Here is a 17,568-nt window from a genome sequence, read left to right on the forward strand (position 1 = left end):
ATATCAGTGGAGAGAGGAAGCTCAGGAAAATAGTGGAGAATAAAAACACTTGATTTCACTTCTTATTCCTCCTAATTTGACACGATAATGAAATGATAAAAAAAAAAAGGGTTTTAACTGAACACTCTGTTTTGCAGAGGCTCGTCTAGAGAAGAATATTGTTGCAACTTTCATCTTGATGATAAAGCATTTTATTCAAAGACACCCTATTAACCAAGATAATCTCATTCACTCCCATGGAGTTGCTACCCTAGGAGCCTTGTTACAGAAGGTGAAAATTTATTTCTCATGTAATCAGTGTTATGGGTGAAATCCTGATTCCATTAGGCCATGGTTTCATTCTAAATGTCAAAGGTTTTCTGAGGTTCAGACTATTGTCAAGCGAGTATCTGTGCTTGCTGGTGCATAGGAACATAGAGTTAGCATAACTAACTTTGTACTTCCCTTCTGTCTTGCATATGTACAGATACAATACATAGACTAGTATAATATTTATACATTCTTGTAGATTTCTGAAAACAAGATGTTATGATCACATTGATGACTCCTAGTCATAGTGTTCTGTTCACTCCCTCTGAATCATCTGGCACTGGACACTGTTTGAAGACAGGATACTAGGCCATTTGGACATTTAGTCTGACGCAGTATGGCCATTCTTATGTTTTGCTGTGTTTGTTATAGATTTCCCAGTTCAACTATTTAAACTAGAACAAAAATCAGATAAAAATTTCTGTCAAAAATCTTTAATTCAGATGACGAATTATTGAATTATTTCAAACAGCTGTTTGGTTTAACAGAGTTGTTGTAAGGAAAGCAAATACTGTATTGTTGTGCAAGACTAGGGAGTTGATCTGATTTTAAATATCAGTTTAATAGAAAATGCATATGCTGCGCATTAAATAACTTATTATTATATCCCCTGTACCCATCTGTTTGAATTTTAGGTGCCAGGCAGCTTGATGGATGTGAATGTACTGATGGCTCTGCAGTTATTGATAGAACAGGTCTCTGTGGAAAAAAATGTGCAACTTTTGCAACAGATGTATCAACATTTACTTTTTGACTTTAGTATCTGGAACCGTGGAGACTTCCCTTTCCGGATTGGTGAGATCATACAACTTGAGATAGTTATGCTAAAACACAGTACCTTTGCTCTTCATAAATCCCTGTCTAGGTTCTAACGGAAAGCTTTGTATTTTAGGACATATACAGTACCTTTCCACAATCATCAAAGACAGCAGGAGGCTCTTCAGAAAGAAGTATGGAGTGCAGTTTCTACTAGACACACTCAGGATTTATTATGGGTATGAGGTTTATGCTCCTTAATTTGTTGTATGCAATTGTTACCTTTTTCACAAAAGACCAGGCAGAAAACATGAATTAAAAGTGAGAGCTCATCAAGTTTTTGAGTTTAATTCTCCTTTACCTAAATTACTACTTTCCCTTGACCCCTGTGTTAGAACTAGACTGTAGCAAGCCGGGGCCAGCTCTAGGCACCAGCAAACCAAGCACATGCAGAATTTCAGAGGCGGAATTCCGGACACCTTTTTTTTAGTAAAAATAGTAAGTCCCCAAATCAGGTTTAGGTCCACATCTGGGGGTTTATCAGGCTCCAAAACCCAGTTCTGTTTTTGGCTACTCCCACTTTGTCATCTTGAATATCACTCCAAGGATAAGGTAGCAGGGTTACTAAAACAAGTAGTGGAAGTATTAGCAGAGTGATATTTATAAATCATAAATTGTGTAATGCAAGAAATGTTTTTTGTTTTTTTTTTACTGACCTTTTTTCCTTGTCTGTGTTAGTAGTGGCTGTAAAGACAGTGACTTAGCTCCAGATGACCTCAGAACAATACAAACATTCCTATATGGACTGATCAAATATTTCCTAAGCAAAGGTGGGACACATGACGAAATACAGAGCATCATGGGATATATAGCTGCGACCAGTGAAGAGGAACAGGTATTTAATATGGCAATAGTGAACATCTGCAGTTGCTTCCTACTTTTTAGTGTTTAGGAGTTTTGACCATAGCTTTGTTGAAAGAAAGAGACAAAAAAAGATGCAAGCAAAATCTAATGCAGCATATATGTTACTACTTTGTAGTTGTGACAGGCTATAGAATTAAGCCCGTTGTAGAACTGCATAGGGGACTGTGCAATGGGCAATACTTTAACTGATGATCCTATTCCTTTTTCTCTGGTAAGCATGCGGGTTGGGTAAAATGCAGAGTGATTGGATATCAGTATTTTTCTAAGCCTGCATAAAATGGAGATAATTGGACTTCATTGCTCTAAAGTTGTAATGATTTATTTTTTCTGTTTATATTCCATTGATATGGTGGTTGGTTCTCTCCATTCTCCCTGTCCTCTGTCCCTGACTCTCTCTTTTTCCCTCTCTCCCATCACAAGGTCTACCCTGGCTCCTTCCCAGTGTCTGCTTCCTACATTTCTGCTCTTGTGCTATGTAGCTTTGCTGGCAAAAGTCCTGTGACCAGGCTGACTTCCTCCATTACAAATCTGTTTTCTTTTCTTCCAGTTCTCCCATCTTCCTAGCTAAAGTCTTCTTCACCAACTCAATTGAATCTTATACCCACAATCCCAACTGACTTTTTAGCCACCTTTTGACTCACTCCTCAAACCCTCCCTTCCCCTCTTCTTGCCACCATTTCTCTTTCTGCACAGGATTCTTTCAAGAGAAAGTTGACAAGGTGATGTGACCTTCACCCTCCCCTTGGCTGATCACTGATGCAGAAGTTTCTCATCTGCTCTCCTTGTCTAATGCCTCCATTTGTCCCAGTGATCCGTCCCATCTCCTGATCTCCCTTGTGCCCACTCTCATTCCCTATTTTACTCTTCTCCTTAATCTCTCACTCTTCTTTGGCTCTTTCGTCTCACAATACAAACACGCTTTAGTCGTTCCCATTGTAAAAATATCTACCCTTCACCTTCACTTGCCTCTCCAAAGCCTTATCTCCCTTCTCGCTTTCATCTCGAAGCTCATGGAGCACATTGTTTATAATCACTGTCTGGAGTTCCTCTCTTCTGTGTTTGTTTGTACAGCACCTAGTACAATTGGGTCCTAGGGCCACTAGGCTCTACGGTAATACAAGTAATGACAAATGCTCAGTTTAAGCCTCTTTTGTTTACAGTTTTATGCAAGTGCCCTCTGTGCATGTGTGTGTATATATTTAGGAACAGCTTTACAGACACTAAAGTTGATTGTAAATATAATATGGTTGAAAGGGGCATTGAGACTATTCTGAAAATGTGATGTAAGATGCTGTATTTAGAGGGAAAATAGGATGTTTCCCCTTGAGTTGGGCATTATAGTCATGGTTACATGGATTATGGGTTTTATTTAGGTGTGTGTTTTTATTTCGTAGCTCTGTGGGATTCTTGATATACTCTTCAGCCTACTTCATACAAGCCCAACCCGGGACCAGCTTTTCTTGTTGCTTTTTGAACCAGGAAATGCTGATATTCTCTATGCTCTGTTACTGAATCAGAGATATTCTGACAGGCTAAGGGAACTTGTATTCAAGGTAATACATTTAGTATAAGTTCTTTAATGGTAACTTTTGCAAATGTATGCTCTCTTTCATCTGAAATATCTTTGGCAGCTAAACCCTGTTTTAAAATGGATACAAATTTATGTAGAATATATTAATTTAGCAAACCTGCTTATAGTTATTCTTTAGTAGTAGTAGTAGTAGTACGCTGACTAGAAATTATAAATTCTTCACAGTTGCTTCTTACTGTACTTTTCATAATGGAAACTGTTGTCTTCCAGTGAAGTAGAATATTTGAAGATTTGGTATCTTTAAAGATCAGAGAGCACCTGCATTTATGTTTGTATTAGTATTTATGTTTTGGGGGCATATGTCTTTAAAAAATTATGCACAGACTCAGACTCTATTAATAAGATTGCTTGGTATTTGTATATAGAAGGCACGTGTAATTTTCTGTACGTATGTGATTTATGTAATCTTTCTTCGCAGATTGTAGAGCAGATGCTGAAATGTACTAAAGTCTATGAACGGAGTAAACAACGTATGAGACTCAGAGACGTGGGATACTCTGGGCTAGGGCTCCTTCTGAATGAATCCCCAGTTACCATTTCTCTTATTAAAAATCTTCTTAACCAAATTCTGTATGCAGGTAATCCAAGACACATTAACAGATTGCCTACTAGTATTAAATCCCTGCTGGATTTTTTTTAAGACAAAAATGTTTGATTATGGATTATTCCCTTATTTATTTTAAGCCTCCACCCCCTAGTCTGTATAGTGGTGATGAAAACCAATCTACTTAGTAAAGTTATTCTATTCTAAATGTGCTCCAGGTTAACACATTTATGCTGATGGTTTCAATATACTTAGTGTTTAAACTTAATTTCTTAAAGGTGAGCTGCAAAACAAACTTACATTTGTCACATTTACTAATCCTTGATGTATAAAGATGGCCTCAAGGTTTTTTTTTCATTTTTTCCCCTGCTTGTATGATGTCTGTTTGTTTGTATTCCCACCCTGCAGATCCTGTTGTGAATTACAGAGACCTCATAGCTGTGGTGCACCTGTCTCATAGAGCAGATATAAATGTTAGAGTGGCCATCTGCAAAAAGGTTAGTGTTCTTAAAAACAGGAGGTCATTTTACCTGTTGGTAATGATGTGGGGAGCTGCAGTGCATATAGTAGGGGTATATGACATTATGTTAATTTTAAATTATGACTCATGCTAATAATGTGAATCTCTGATGAACCTGACCTGCTGTTTGTACTCCACATTACTGTATTATCAGTAATTTTTAAACTGTTCTATGTTCTATGATTGTCAAATGTCATGTATTTTCTACAGAAAGGAAATACGGAACTGTTTTAATGACCAACTTCTCTCAAACGATGTTCCAAAGGTCATGAACAGAGGTTACTTTCAGAATTTTACTCAGTTATTTTAAGAGAACATTTTCTGTGGGTTTTTTTTGTTTTTTTTAAAATTCATTTCTAAAAAGGTAGGTTGTGAGCAGAGGAAAGGTGCAAGGCAGAAACCGAATTTAGTGTGATCCTAAACTGGTGGTGGTGGTGCAGAGAGAGAGAGACCGATGGAAGAATGAAAGAATAAAAAAGGAAAACAGTAAACCTAACCACTCACCATTCATCCTGGATATTTTTGCTAGTCTACCACGACGATGACACTATTGGGGGGTCGTCCGGGCTTGATGTCGATCCAGGAGACGATGGGCCAGGCTCATCTGCTACTGGTTGTTTTTTCTTGAAAAACATAGTGATCGGCAACTGTCGTTGTTGTCTCTTGAGCTGCTCAAACATTTCTTGATACTGTCTCAAATTGTCCGTAATACTACGTGTGTTTTTGAGGCTTTGTTCCATAGAGGGATCATATTCAGAAATTAAATCATTCAAGTGTTTGTTTCGCTGCTTGGAACACTTCAGCAAATTTATGAAGATTCCAACTTGCTGGCTTTTCCTGTTCATCATCATCTTCGTCTTCTGTAGACGATTTTATCAGTTCCACTAACTCTTCATTAGTAAATGTTTCTCTATGGCTCTCAATTAATTCTTCAATTTCTTCCTCAAGGATGTCGACGAAGCCATCACCACCCACTTGCCTGGCTACCTGAACAGTGTGTTTCACTTCTTTGTCAATGGTCGGGAAACGCTTAAAATCATTCACACATTCTTTCCATAGGTTTCGCCAACATGCAATAAAGCCTGAAACAGTCAATGCATCCATTGCCTGTTTAATATCAGTGATGCAATTGGCAATGTTGAAGGACTTCCAACACTCCATCACATTAAGATTGGGATCAGCATCCATAGCGCTACGTATCCATGAGAACGTAAGCCTCATGTACGTGGCCTTGAAACAGCGAATCACGCCTTAGTCGAGAGGTTGGAGGATGGCGGTGGTATTGGGGGGGTAGAAAGATGACTTCAACGTCGTTATGCACAAACCGGAGTGCCTCAGGGTGGCCAGGAGCATTGTCTACAATCAGCAACACTTTAAAGTCAAGTCCTTTCTCTTCGAGGTACCGCTTGACCTCCAGAATGAAACACTTGTGGAACCAATCCAGAAATAATACTGCCATCACCCAAGCCTTTTTATTTGATTGCCAGAACACAGGCAGGAGATTTCTGTTCTTGCCTTTTAGGGCACGGGGATTTGCAGCCCTGTAGAGCAAGCCCGGCTTTATTAAATGCCCAGCCACATTGCCACAGAACAACACAGTCACACGGCATTTACTGCTCTGAAGCCAGGGGGTTGTCTTTCTGATTTCGAAATGTAAGTGCAGTTGGGCATTTTTTTCCAGAAGAGCCCAGTCTCGTCAGCATTAAAAACTTGTTCCGGAAGATAGCCCTTTTCTTCTATGATTTTTTTTAAATTGTTCGGGATAGGCTTTTGCTGCCTCTTCATCGGCAGATGCAGCTTCACCAGTAGTCTGCACGTTTTTGAGGTTGAAGAGGTTCCTAAAACTGTTAAGCCAATTCCTTCTCATCAGAAGGCTGTCCCTCTTCGGCGGGAGGTTTGAACAGTGCGTAGAGGCTAAGAGCCTTTTCTCGCAACGCGTTGCCATCGATAGGCACATGTTTACGGTTCATTTCTTCCAGCCATAAGTTTAATGCCTTTTCAGTCTTCACTAAAGTCTTATCACACACCTGGCTTGTCACCGTAGCAGTTATTGGAGCACTTGATGCCACGGCTTGACGAATTTCTCTCTCTTGAATCTTGATGGCACAGATGCTAGATTCATTGCGCTCATATTTACACGCCACGTTGGAGACCGACATACCGTCTCTCAATAAGTCCAACACAGACAGTTTTTCCTCCAGCGTTGGAACAGATTGCTGTTTCTTCGATTGAGCACCAGATGAAGTAGTTAGCTTGCGTTTAGGGGCCATAGTGTACGAAAAATAGGTATCTTTAAACACTAGAATCACACTCAGTGCGGCGAGATGCTCACCCTATGAGAGGCACGCGGGAACTGAGACCAACTGAGAGAACAGCAGATTCACGTCTCCCATCTCACTCTCACTCCGGGGCATACGCTCATTGCGCACATATAGTTGAATTCACGTAAGTTAAATGCGCGTATGATGCGACTCCACTGTGTGTGTGTGTGTGTGTGTGTGTGTATATATAATCACCATTATTTGTCCTTTTTATTCTAGCTCAGCTGTTTCTAATCCGATATATTTTGTAATTTGTTCTATTGATTTTGTAAACTAGTGTTCTGAATATGGATATGTGTTGTGGTGTATGTGACTGCTTTTTGTGGAAATAGTTGTAAAAGGGGGCCTAAGAGATGGAAACATTACCGATGTGCTATAGTTAGCTTTGTACTTTATTTTGATATCAAGGAAACTTTGTTTTTGCATTTAGTAATAAATTAATGGGGGGGGTTGTATTTTTTTAATCATACATTGTTAGTTTTTAACAAGCTATATTCTATTTCTTACCACACCAATCATTATTTTCTTCATTAAAATAAGATTTAGGTTCAGTACAATAAAAGAAATACGTGCAATTTTCAAAATAATTGTATGACTGTCTGATGTCTAACTTTGTTTTCTATTGTAAATGATTACTATGTGATTATCTTAATTCATGCAAAATACTGAAGATCCATACCAACACGAGAAAGTTAAATATGTATTTCACTTTCTCCTGTGAAGAATTATCTATAGCTCATATGTGCTGTATGCCTATTGACTAATTTATATTACAAGAATTTTTTCGCAGAAGACATAAAATGTAATGGAGTATGAAATGTGTGATTAAAGGCTAGAATGACTGCAGTTATGTAGCAAAGATTAACGTGTACATGCTTGGATATTTAGCCTGACCTCTTGTGCTTTCTGCAGGTTTTACAGCTTTTACAGTCCCAGCCGGATGCAGCACAGCAGATTTCTCAACAGCTAGCCTGGCAGGAGACATTGGTTAGACTATTCCTAAAAGAAAACTCCGACATCAGGAATGGACTTAAAGAGAGCAGGACTGACTCTACAAAGGAAGATGAAAAAAAAATTCCTCCTGAAGAGCTTCGGAAATGCTATCCTGATCAGACAGAGGGGGGGAAAGCTGGTGGCTTTGCCTCAGTTAATGGTTCATATGATCAGTGGAGCGTGGAAGACAGCAAATCTTTAGATGTCACCAGCTGTTTTTCTGGTACATTGCTGGAAGGTACTTCCGTGGAAGAGATGACTTTCAGGTCAGAGGATCAAGAAGAGTTATGGCACAGTAATCCTTCACATTTGCGTTTAGATCTGTCTAGCGTGGACTCTTATGAGCTGGCTGATAGTGGGAATCAAATGACAGATAGCCTACCCAGCACACCATCACCCATTGAAAATTCAAAGCCATTCTCTGGTCAGCCTGACAAAGAATCAAGCGTCATCAATGATATGGGATTCAGCGTTGATCTTTCGTTATTTGAAAACCAAGGAGTAAGTAATCCTCCCCATCCTGTCTAAACATGTATAATTCACAGTCCTTTTAATTCTTTTAAAATACTCTCCCCAATTAGATAGTTATGCTGTTCTCCCTCTAACAGAAGAGCGGATAAAGCAGCTCATTTGCATTTGGATATCAGTGCTGTTTGTTGCAGAATAAACATCCAGCTTTCAAAGTTGTTGTTTTTTTAAGTTTGCTGGCTGAAATTGTAACTTTATTCTTTAAATCAAAGCTATATTGGAATGACCTGTATCATCCTCATCAAGGGAAAAGTTGTGCTATGGCCAAATCAGTGGTACTAAGACTCCAGTCTAAATTCTTGCATAGAAAGTAAAGCAAATATTAATTTAATAATCTGGACTAAACATCATTGCAGCATAATTTTAGGTTAATGTTTTCATTTAGTCAGTGGGCAGACTCTTTAGGCTACAATGTTAAACATGATGAAACTTTCCAAGCATTGTGTACTGTAACGAATAACAAACCTCTTTGAGGCATTCTGAACTATGAAGAGTGTGAATTCCTTGATTGTTTCATAGGGATCTGAAGAGGAACTCATACAGTTGCTCACAGATATCCTGCTCTGTGTGATGTGGAAAGGTTTAGAAAGGTTTGACGATGCTGTCTGGATTGAGAGGGGACAGGTGTTTTCTGCACTGACCAAACTGGGGATATCTAATGAGTTACTGCAACCTTCTGATGAAATAAAACTCAAGTGAGTATAGTGTCATGACAGATTTCTTCTTTTCTTTTGGAGGGGAAAGGGAAAAAAAGATGGAATCAGAGTTACATTAAATCCTGGTGAAAGACACTTAATTGATTTACTTTGATCCCCTTCATTCTCATGCAAGTATGATCAGACGTATATCTACACATCTGTACCTATTTATACATTGAATTTATTTGACAGAACTTAAAATTGTATGCCCCTGATTTTTATGAAGATCACAATCTCCTTAATCTCACTGGTTTACGGAGTAGAAGACCATAATATCACTACGTACACTTAGGCTCAGTTAAATATTTTATGGGATTTTTTTAAAAGCCACTTACTCTTAGAACATGTGATAATTACTTTGGGATTTTGTTTTCCATTAAGCTTGCTAGAGAAGATGCTGGAATGGACAGTCACTGATAACAGAGACACAAAAGCTCTTCCAACACATGCTGAAAATGCCTTCCGGCTCCTGCTCATTGTACAGGACTTTCTACAGGCAGAAGGGCTAGTTAATTCAAACTTATGGACAGAAAAGGTATAGTAGCTGCCTAATGGAAACTCTCCTAAATTATAGAGGGGCTGAAACATTTATGAAAGAGTTGTCAGTTTGAGTAATGTCACCTTGTTCTTCAATCATATGTAGGACCCTACCAAATTCACGGTCCATTTTGGTAAATTTTAGTGTCATAGGATTTTAAAAATCATAAATTTCATTATTTCATATATTTAAATCTGAAATTTCACAGTGTTGTAATAATAGGGGTCCTGACCCAAAAAGGAGTTTGGGTGGTGGGGTCGCAAGGTTATTGTAGGAGGCTTACAGGGGTACTGCTACCCTTATTTATGCGCTGTTGCTGGCGGCGGCACTGCCTTCAGAGCTGTGCGGCAGGTGAGCGGCGGCTGCTGGCCAGGAGTCCAGCAGAAGTTAAGCATGGCATGGCATGGTATTGCCACCCGTACTTCTACACTGCTGCCTTCAGAGCTGAGCCCTCAGTCAGCAGCCGCCACTCTCTGGCTGCCCATCTCTGAAGGCAGCAATGCAGAAATAAGGGTGGCATGGTATGGTATTGCTATCCTTACTTTTGTGCTGCTGTTGGAGGGGTGCTGCCTTCAGAGCTGGGCACCTGGCCAACAGCTTCCGCTCTCCAGCCATCCAGCTCTGAAGCAATGCAAAAGTAAGGGTGGCAATACTGTGACCCCTCCTAAAATAACCTCGTGACCCCCTGCAAATCTCTTTTGGGTCAGGACTCCCAATTTTAGAAACACTGGACTCCCCCATGAAATCTGTATAGTATACGGTAAAAGCACATGAAAGACCAGATTTCACAGCAGGAGACCAGATTTCATGGTCCGTGATGTGTTTTTCATGGCCGTGAATTTGGTAGGGCCCTAATCATGTGACATTTGTTTTAACTGGAGACTAAGCAGAGTGTGTAGCGGATTTGACTGCCCCTTTAAATACTGGAATTTTATATGCACATGCCATAGGGATATTAATATTGCAAGTACATGAGTCCTTAATGGCACCCTTGATTAAAGAGCCTTATCTTTACAGACTACAGAAAAGCTACATGAATGCTAGAACAAATGAAACAGTGCTAACCATTTTCTAAGTAGGTGTTGGTCCAGTGGTCAAATGGTATGTTTCATATTGTATGTGTTATTTAAAGTGGCAGCCAAAATCATTGCATTCATTCACTCTCTGCTCTTTGTCACAAACTGAGGAAGGGGACTTTGGATTTTTAACCCTGATTTTACTTCCAGCATGTTTGTGAGCAGATTTTGGGTCAGATGCAAAAGTGACTTAAATGGCTGGTGGAAGTGTGTGGGTGGGTGTGAAAGTTCCAAATTCAGATGGCTGTGTAAGGTCAAGCTGATGTAATTTACATGCCAAGGGGGACAGAAAGGTGAGGTAGTAGTGGAAAAGCAACCAACAGGAAAGCATAAGAAGGTATAAAATAAAGAAGGCTCCCATCCTCTTGTTGGTTGTTTTTCCTGCTACAGAGTTCTTTCCTGTCTGCTCCATGTGCAAGTTACACTGACTTAAAATTTACCCTAACAATTGTATAATCTATGAATAATGATTAAGGCTGCGAGTCTGTAATGGAAGTCACGGATTCCGTGACTTCTGCAGGTCCCTGTGCGGCTGACCCCAGCGCTGCCCAAGCAGTTGTCTCCAGGACTAGCTGGTCAGGTGGCCCCAGGACAGCCACCCCAGCCGCTACTGTAGCGACTCTGCAGCCAGCCGCTGCGGTATCAGCCACTGCTCTGGTGGTCCTGAGCAGCTATCCCCGGCCAGTGTGGCCGATCCTAGGGACCACCTGAGCAGTGGTCCCCGGGTGGCTGGCGCAACTGCTTCCAGCAGCCCCTGGCAGCAGCCCCTGGGCAGGTGGAGTAGCTGCTTCCCAGGGTGGCCTATGCAGCTGCTGCCAGATATGGTCCCTGGTGGCTGGAGTGGCCAGAGTAGCTACTTCCCTGGACGGCCCCCGATGCTGCCTGGGCGGCCCCCGATGGTGCCTGGGCGGCCGGTGCAGTTGCTGCCGGTGGCCCCCAGCAGCTGGTGCCACGGCTAATCCTGTCCCCCCGGAGCAACAGCCCCCCAGCAGCGCCCCCCAGCATGCCCCCCCCCCAGCTTCTCCCCTAGCAGCGGCCCCTTCAGACACCCCTCCCCCAGCAGCGGTCCCAATGCCTCCAGCAGTGACCCCCTTAAGATTTAGTCACAGGTATTTTTGGTAAAAGTCACAGACAGGTCACGGGCTGTGAATTTTTGTGTATTGCTCGTGACCTGTCCATGACTTCTACTAAAAATACCCGTGACTAAATCGTAGCCTTACTCATAGTGTACGACCCTTGGCACCAACACTGTAGTAAAGACATTGGTACTGCCGACAACCCCCTCCTCGGTACTGATGCTCTCAGTACCGCAGCACTTTTTCCGCCCCAAAGATCTTCTGGTATTTTTAGGATTGTAATCTCCACTCCTTGGTACTGACCTTACTCTAGCTCGCTCGGTACTGTGCCAACTTACTCAACCACCCAGATCAGCTCCTCCTTTATCCAGTGACCAGGATGCTGATGCTGATGAAGGGGAAATGCACTATGTTTCTTAGATTATAAAAAGATTAATTTTACTCCTAGTATATGATTAATGACATCAACATAAGCTTGAGAAGAAGAAAAAGAATGGAAGTGGCCCAAGGTTCTGAGCACCTCACAGGATCAAACGTGAAGGTTACAAACGGCAGGGATCCTGTTTTCTTAATTCTCTCAAAAGCATCATGTAATGAAACAATAAATTAATTTTTCATTTAAATTGGATAAAATGGAAAGGAATGTAACATAAATGCACACGGAGTTAAAATGTTTTACCTTTTATGGTGTGTATGCACTTAAGTGTAGAGCCGTTTTTAATCAAAACAATCATATTCTCAGCCACTGTATTTGTAGAATTGACACTTACCAGGGATGACTTAGAGAAATAGAGTATTAATTTTATTTTTATATACACACACAACTATTTTTGTTCAGGGGATAGATATTTAGTCAAACTGCACCCGTAGCTGTTGCAGTCCTGAATTCTGTCACAATTAGTTGTAGAACCTCTGTCCCAGAGTATAGTTAGTTAATTACATTGGATTAAGTTGAAGTAAGGGGGACAGCCTGCTTTGTTTGTTGTGGTAGGGTATGTCTAGACAGCCTGTGGCAGTGAGCTTCCCTGCCGGGGTTGATAGACTTGGGCTTGCATTACTGCACTACAAATAATTGTATAGACATTGGAGCTTGGGCTCTGAAGCGCACCCACTTCTCTAGGCTTCTAAGTCTGAGTTCCAGCCTGAGCCACATCCTCAATGCAGCTATTTTTAGCAAGGCAGCACAAGCCCAAGTGTGTTGACTCGGCTGGGGGGCTTGCTGCCACAGGCTATGTAAACATACCCTTATAGACCTCATCAGACCTTCAAAATGATTATTTGGTGACTTGACTTGTAGTTATACTAGTGTCTCAGCACTTCGTATTTTGTTTCCTTTTTCTTCACACAAATCTTTCACTTTTACACTAGCTTTTAGAAGAGCTGGTGACACTCATTGACAGCCTGTCACTCTGGTACTCTGCTGGCCCAGAATGGATCAAGCTCTCCCAAGTGCAGGTCCAGTTGCTCCTGGGATTCATTGGACAAGATAACTTACAGGTTTGTGTTATATTAATGTGTCTAATACTATATGTAACATTCGTGCTGATTATGTAACACTAGAACTTTCAGTGACTGTAGGGATGCAGTTCGCTTCACTGAGCTTGCTGATGTCACGATCCTCAGACATGTTATAAATGAGAGGCTTCAGCTGCTGCCACCACATGCAGACTCGTTACATATTCCTCTCCATCCTCAGCTCTTGAAAGCAGTTGCGTTTCTAACTCATTAAATTAGATTGTAAGCTCTTTGAAGCCAGAGCCATCTCTACTGGGTGTGTCTCTGTGTACAGTACTTATCACAATGGGACTGTGATCCAGCCAGAGGCATTTGGGCAGTACCATAATGCAAATAAATTAATAGTGGCTCAGTGTATTGAAATCCTATACTCTAACTTACTGGAAGTTTCACACTACCTAACAAACAGCGATAGGAGTCACACAAAACCCTGTGCTGAAATGTAGCATGCATGCACTAGCCTCACAGGGGTTTGGTTTGGTTTTTCTCTGTCCAGGTTTGCGCTATGGCAGCAGCCAAGCTAAACACCCTTCTTCAGACCAAAGTAATTGAAAGCCAAGCTGAGGCATGCTACCTCTTGGGGAAGTTGGAAGGCATCCTGAGTAGATCAATCAAAGAGAAGACAGAAACATACGCATTCTTGATTCCCCTTGTTCGAACGCTGATATCCAAAGTTTACCAACTTCTCTTCATGAACCTGCACCTACCCTCGTTGCCTCTCACCAATGGCAGCCCCTCTTTCTTTGAGGACTTCCGGGAGTATTGCAGCTCTGATGAATGGCAAGTTTATATTGATAAATATGTAAGTAATGGCTTCTTCTTGGCTTTCTTTCTATTTTCTTCCATTAGGGAGGAGAGAATCTGTTCAGCAATCATCTTGTTTTTTTTAAATATTTCTTGTGCATCAGATTATTCCATATATGAAACAGTATGAAGTCAGTACATTCAGTGATGGTCATGAGCATATGGCACTTTATTGGAAGGACTGTTATGAGGCATTAATGGTGAATATGCATAAGCGAGACAGAGAACGAGGAGAAAGCAAGCTCAAATTTCAGGTAAAGTCTTTTCTAAAAACAGTTTGTACTTTTTCAGGAGCAAGGATAGGAAATTAGTTTGAAACTTATCTGACCCCAGTGATTGTTGGGGGGGAAAACACTGCCAGTGATCATGTGTATTCAGAGATCCTAACCATCATCATACCTCCATTTTGCATGCGGATTATTTTATTGATCCAGTATTAATAACCATTTTTCCACTCATTTAAATCAATGCTGTTTGTCTATTTTCCAGTACTAAACCTTTTGATATTTCAAACTTATTTTAAATGGTGATTTTTACAAATTTGTTTGACCCCGGGTCTTAATGATTCACTAACAAAGAACAATCAAATACAGCTACCCTGATTTTGTCCGGTGGATCTTTTTTTATTCAGAAATATTATAGTAATGTCTCCTTGTTTGTTGTTTTGGATCTGGTCCTTCTTTGATTCTCCCAAGGCTAGTTCCGTGCTCTTATGGATTTCCATGGTAGTTACAATGTAGCATAAGTAAACACTCACTGGTGTTAGCTCTTTGGTTCCCCAGAGTTGCAGATCACACTGGCTGATGCTTTAGTGTGACATACAGCACGTACCATGCTCCACCTTGACAGCTTCTGTAGAAATTTCACTGTAGAATGAAGCTTACCTGTTGAGGTATCGAGTAAATAATGAAAGAGCGATTGGAGTGATTGGGACTGGACCCGTGGTCTCCTACCTCCCAGGTAGATGCCTGAACCATTGGATTATAGAGTCATTCTCATTCTCATTCTCACTCTCTCTCTTTGGCCCAATGACTGTTCCACTGTGGATTAATACTTAAATAGTCACTTTTTCATTATTTATCCAAAGTGGAACAGCTTCAACAGGAGAGATTGAGGGAGTCCCACATCAGAATATCCCATAGTTCAGCCTGCTCCTGAGACATGGGAGACCCCTGTTCAAATATTTTTCTCCCCTTCTGCCTGAATGGGGAATTGAATCTGGATCTTCCAGATCCCAAGTGAGTGCTCTCACCTGTGGACTAAAAGTTAGACAATGGGCAATCTCCTCCAACTCTGACCATTTTGTGTGGAGCAAGGCAGGCATTCTCACAAAGAATGCTTTGTGACTCCATACGGCTGGTTCCTGTTCGTGGATCACTAAGCAGAGTTGGTCGTCTCCCTGCAGGGTGGGCGTAGGTGCCTATCTCTGAGAGAGGATTGGGGCTCAGCACACATCCCTCTCATCAGCATCTCCCAATGGCTAACGTAGGGGCACATTGTAAGGCACCTGTCTCTCCCCATTCATGGGATAGGCAACATTGGTGCTTAACACAGGTTTGTGGAGTGCAGTGTTGTTCCTGTGATTTTTATGGGCACTTAAAAGTTGGGCACTGTGACACTCAGCGTTGTAAAGCCTAAATTCCTTTTGTGGATCCTGGCCTAGATGCTTGTGTTTCCTGCCCTCATTTAGCATGGTTGTGAAGCTATTCAGCACATACTGCTGAAGTAAGCAGAATTTTTGCAGTTACCTTTAATATTTCCTACTTACTGGTGGAGGTTTTATCCTTTGCATGAGGCAAAATGGTTTTTACAGAAGACGAGGTGCATCAGATTTATTTACAATGTTGCTTTCAGGAGTGTTTTGTGGAGCCATTTAACCGAAAGGCACGCCAGGAGAACCTGCGTTATAACAGCATGCTAAAACAGCTTAATAGTCAACACACCGCTACTCTGAGGCAGTGGAGAGCAGCCCAACTTTACCTGACTTGTGAACAGGGCCCCTGGGCTGAAAGGTAAGAGTGAAATACTTTATTCCAACATCATCTTATGTCTAATAGAAAGTCGTCCAATCAATTTGCTTTCTGTTTCATATAGTTGTAATTGCAGAAGGTTGTTAAAGTATTCTGGTAACCATCCTTGATATATAAGATTACCATTGAGTGTTCTCTTTTTAATGTTTATCTGCATTTAACTAGCAAAATACCAGTGCTAAAGTTTAATATATAACTCAGCTAGATGTTACTGAAAAGTAACATGTAAAAAGTAGCTATGTATAAAGGAAATTTAAAACTTACATGAGAGAAACTTAATGTACTAAAGACCAGTGGTTGTATAATGTGTTTCAGAAGGGTGAGATACAATGGATATTTAACACAGTGCTGGTATTCTGTAACAAATCAAAGGCTAAAACCTGGATTAAGACAAATTTGAACATGATTATTGTGTTATGCCTACCTGAATTTCCCCATCAATTTCATTTGGATAAGATATTCTTTACTGCCTGTCCAGAACTGTCAGGTACTCTTGCTGTGAGCTATTAAACAGCTGCTGTATTTCAATGGAGGATGTGCATAGTATGTTAGGTGCTAAAATGTTAGATATTGTACAATGTATCTTACATTTGTTATCTATTACTTTTAAGGGTATATGATTTTTTTTTTTACACATTATGATTTTAAATACAGACTCTGATAGAATCAACTCATTCCCTCTAAATATTTGGTTTTTATATCTTAGTATAAATATTTTTGCTATCTCTAGGAAACAGAATCCCATTCACTGGAAACTTTCAAATGTGGAAAACTACTCGCGTATGAGGTTAAAACTAGTGCAAAATTACAATTTCAACTCCCATCAGGAGGCCAGTGACCTGAGAGACAATTTAGGTAAGATCCAAATTCACTGTTGCATTTCCTCACTTATAATTTAGATCATGGACTATTTATATTCCTGATTCCTTAGCAACCTTTTGCAAATTTTAAACAGGGTTTTGTAGTTATTTTAAAATGCTTTTTTTATTTTCTCCTCTAAACAAACCCACATTTCCTTATTATGGAAATATATGTTGTAAGATTAAAAAAAGGATATATGGTTGATTCGAATAAAGTTTACTTGAAAAATCTGTTTTAATGGGATACTGTCAACTTGCTTAGATCCAAAGCGGAATCTTCCTTCAAAATAAATCTCATTCAGCATCCCTAGAGAATGCTTTATGTCTGCATGTTCATATTGCCAAAGAACCCCTCCCAACTCTGTTTTTCATATGAGCAAACAAATAGTTTTTCAGGGACCTTTACAATATTTATATTTCTTCAAGCAAGGTAAATGTTGAGACTAAAATATGTTGAAATTATTGCTTTAAACTTGAATCAAGCC

The 17,568-nt window shown here is 40.4% G+C and overlaps 1 protein-coding gene across 7 annotated transcripts in view; it reads left to right on the forward strand.

The window, feature by feature from the left end:
* NBEAL1 (neurobeachin like 1) overlaps window positions 1–17,568 on the forward strand; it is a 148,064-nt gene that overhangs the window by 94,092 nt on the left and 36,404 nt on the right. For 5 of the 7 annotated variants that reach the window (XM_005306210.5, XM_005306212.5, XM_065560962.1 and 2 more), the window contains 15 exons: window positions 138–271; window positions 945–1,104; window positions 1,202–1,304; window positions 1,804–1,960; window positions 3,384–3,542; window positions 3,999–4,158; window positions 4,533–4,621; window positions 7,878–8,459; window positions 9,006–9,181; window positions 9,566–9,719; window positions 13,243–13,371; window positions 13,886–14,191; window positions 14,298–14,447; window positions 16,048–16,205; window positions 16,954–17,078. In XM_005306210.5, the coding sequence (XP_005306267.2) occupies window positions 138–271; window positions 945–1,104; window positions 1,202–1,304; window positions 1,804–1,960; window positions 3,384–3,542; window positions 3,999–4,158; window positions 4,533–4,621; window positions 7,878–8,459; window positions 9,006–9,181; window positions 9,566–9,719; window positions 13,243–13,371; window positions 13,886–14,191; window positions 14,298–14,447; window positions 16,048–16,205; window positions 16,954–17,078 (2,742 nt within the window). The remainder of the gene's footprint in view (window positions 1–137; window positions 272–944; window positions 1,105–1,201; window positions 1,305–1,803; window positions 1,961–3,383; window positions 3,543–3,998; window positions 4,159–4,532; window positions 4,622–7,877; window positions 8,460–9,005; window positions 9,182–9,565; window positions 9,720–13,242; window positions 13,372–13,885; window positions 14,192–14,297; window positions 14,448–16,047; window positions 16,206–16,953; window positions 17,079–17,568) is intronic. The other 2 variants (XM_065560963.1, XM_065560965.1) reach the window with 1 other exon arrangement.

This window comes from Chrysemys picta, chromosome 11, assembly GCF_011386835.1.
Source record: "Chrysemys picta bellii isolate R12L10 chromosome 11, ASM1138683v2, whole genome shotgun sequence".
In the NCBI taxonomy this organism is placed as follows: domain Eukaryota; kingdom Metazoa; phylum Chordata; order Testudines; family Emydidae; genus Chrysemys; species Chrysemys picta.